The following is a 3116-nucleotide window of genomic DNA, read 5'->3' as shown; positions in this document are numbered from 1 at the left end:
ACAGACAGACAGACAGACAGACAGACAGACAGACAGACAGACAGACAGACAGACACAAAGCTAGAAGACCTCACCTACTCGAGAAAAAAACAACAACCCCCCCCCCAAACTAAACAAACACTACCCAGCCTTTTCCACCGACCTCCCAAAACCCTGTCCAGTTGACCTTCACAAGGCCATATCACTCTCTCTCCCTCGCTCCCACTCTGCATCTCAGAATGCTCTTGAACTCGACCTGTTCCCTGCTCACGTGAGTGTCTGAACACGTGCAGACGCGATGGTTATTGCAATGAGGCGTGCATGGCTAATTTTTTTATGCCAACATATCCAGAAAAGATGCAACCAGCTCTGCTTGTAGTATTCTTCTTCTTCTTCTTCTAGACCGCACATGTCTCTCGCGCCGAGCAAAGAGCAAAGGAATTCAGGGAAATGGCCTCTTCACATCTCATTACTTCCTTTGTTTGTCATAATATTTTTGTTCTCTCTATCAACTAAAGTGGCCCCACTGTTCTCAGACACCTATGTCTCTGACTCTGTCATGTAATGGCCACCTCTTTGGCGATGTATGCCCACGACGCGAAAGAGTGAGGGTTTTTTTTTAATTTTTTTTTTTAATCTTCCGCCTTTCTGTTCGGATGCCATTCCCATGAGGTCGAATTTGGCCATTGCAGACCAGCTTGAATATACATAACATAAATGTTTGTCAATGGGGCTATATACATTCAGTTGCAAAATTCCAAAAAGGAAAGAAAATGTTTGGATATATTAAAAATTCTGATGATTTGCAACTAAAAATCTAAGAAAAAGTGGGGAATTGTATAGTTTTAACGCCCCTTGCAATTCTGTAAGGTTATTTAGGAGTCGGACATAGAATGTCCACAATTACAATCCCAGTTCACCTTCAAACATGACCTAACCCCTCTATGTTCGACCCACAGGATCCAGGCAGGTCCCTCTGCGTATGGTGACCATAAGTTGGAGAAAAAAAATTCAGTATTGCCGTTCATAACCTATATCCAAATTTGACGTCCACCCCTTCGTACCCAGCTAAATGGTGAACATTCTGGTAAAAAGCCTTTCTCTGGGACACAAAGTCGTTACCTCAGAATTACCAAATTTTATCTGCCCAGTAACTAGTTTTGAGAAATTTAAAGTAAAAAATTTGGAGATTCATATCATGTCAAGCTTTTTCAAATGCAGTTAATTGAATATCTCGATAATGACTCTGAATAATCTAAAGATTTTGATAGATAGAACAACTAGAACATTTGATTTCTGACCTCATGGTCTTAGTAACTCAACTTTTTAAACGTTTCTCCGCCCTTTTGGATGTCACGGGAAGAAAGAGACGTCTCTCGGTCGCTAGCCGGAGAGCTTGGGTCAAGGGGATGCCCTGGGTGGTTAGGTTAATGTAATTCAAAACAACCCAAAAATGTTGTCGGATAGAACTTTGTAATGCTGAGGTAGCAAAGCCAAACTTAGCTATAATGTGGTTCCTTACATGTGCACGCCTCGATGGTGGCCTCCATGACGATATTCTCCAGCTTGTCAAACCCGTCTACGGTGAACAGCTGGCGGCGTCTGGTGCTCTTGTCGGACAGGAAGGGGGAGAAGTTGTCCAGGTAGTTGGGCTCCTGGCTCTCCTGGACGATCACACGCAGCTCTTCCGGGTTCACTCCCTCGCCAACACCTAGGAATAAAGATAATAATATTTTGTTTTTTTGTTTTTTTTGTTTTAGTGAGAATTTTACCAGAGCACTCGCCAACCACCCACAATGAATGTTTGAAAATGGAAATATTATAATGTCAAATGTCAGCCAAAAGCATGTCCTTGTCAACAGAGTGACAAAGGCTCTAAAAATAAAAGAAAAGCAAACAGAATAACATATATTTTATATATATATATATATATATATATATATATATATATATATATATATATATATATGTGTGTGTGTGTGTGTGTGTGTATAAAGTAAACGCAATGTTTAATGTTTCATTAGAGAAATTCATGCCCACATTCTCTAAACAGATCGGAGTAATAGATTGAGAAAAACTACGCGAAACGAAATGTGCAGTAAACATACGAAATATGCAGCTGAAATTATTAATGGAACCTGCGTAAACATGCAGAGAGCCATTCTTTTTTTTTTTTCCTAAAAAGGAAAGCAAGAAGATTTACAACTTAGACTGCACATATTCTGAAGAAGACGCAAACTCATGTTTCACTGGCTAACAACAAGTGTTCCATGTCTAAGCAGCTTGCAAAACGTATTAAGAAAATCTGTAAAGTCGACAACGGAAGCTATGAAAAACTGCAGGGAGGACATTTTTAATCAACAGGATGAAGAACTCGAAATTAGAACACCTCCGCCCCCTCCACAAAATATGAAAACAACAACAACTACAACAGCAACAACAACAACAACAACAACAACAACAGCAGCAGCAATAACAACAACAGCAACAACAACAACAGCAACAACAACAACAACAACAACACCCCCGGCCAACAACCAATAAAAATGAAAGAGTTAACTCCCTGCCACAAGGCAGACATTGACAAATGGTAATAATGTGAAGAGAATGAAGACGAGGCTAAAGAATAAGGGGAGATAACACATCTAATGTATCATCAACCAAAGACATGCCCCGAACGTCTGGCCTCTGGTCGCCAGTGAGTTAAGGCTTCTTTGTCTTACTTTTGTTTCATCTAGTCTGGTGCCCTGATTTTTCAACAGCATGAAAAATCGCATTTTCTCGGCAACTTATTATGTTTAACGTGACATCAGTCAGCCTACCATCCAACTACACGCTTTGTCAGAAAACCCAACTAAACAGCAAGTGGATCACACAGCCACCGAACCTGGTTTCCAATACAAAGAAACCATTACCTTGTCACCATTTGTCCACAGTGTTGGGGATCACTACAGTCGGAACATGTCCATCTCTGTTCTCCCCCCTCTTCAGGATCAATCCCAGAGTCTGTCTGCTTACAGTCTCCACCATAATCTGGTTGACACCATTGAACGAACGAACGAACGAATGAACCAACCAACCAACCAACCAACCAACCAATCAACCAACCAACCAACCAACCAACCAACCAACCAACC

At 41.0% G+C, this 3116-nt stretch overlaps 1 protein-coding gene across 1 annotated transcript in view; it reads right to left on the bottom strand.

Moving 5' to 3' along the window:
- Positions 1–1478: 1478 nt before the first annotated feature.
- The window catches only part of LOC101856386 (bypass of stop codon protein 1), a 36057-nt gene continuing 34419 nt past the window's right edge, over positions 1479–3116 (bottom strand). The window contains exon 8 of the mRNA XM_035972948.1: positions 1479–1690. Within this exon, the coding sequence (XP_035828841.1) occupies positions 1479–1690 (212 nt within the window). The remainder of the gene's footprint in view (positions 1691–3116) is intronic.

The sequence above is a fragment of the Aplysia californica genome, unplaced genomic scaffold, assembly GCF_000002075.1.
Source record: "Aplysia californica isolate F4 #8 unplaced genomic scaffold, AplCal3.0 scaffold00920, whole genome shotgun sequence".
Lineage (NCBI taxonomy): Eukaryota > Metazoa > Mollusca > Gastropoda > Aplysiida > Aplysiidae > Aplysia > Aplysia californica.
The sequence above is the reverse complement of the archived record's forward strand: the minus strand, read 5'-3'. Positions and strand labels throughout refer to the sequence as shown.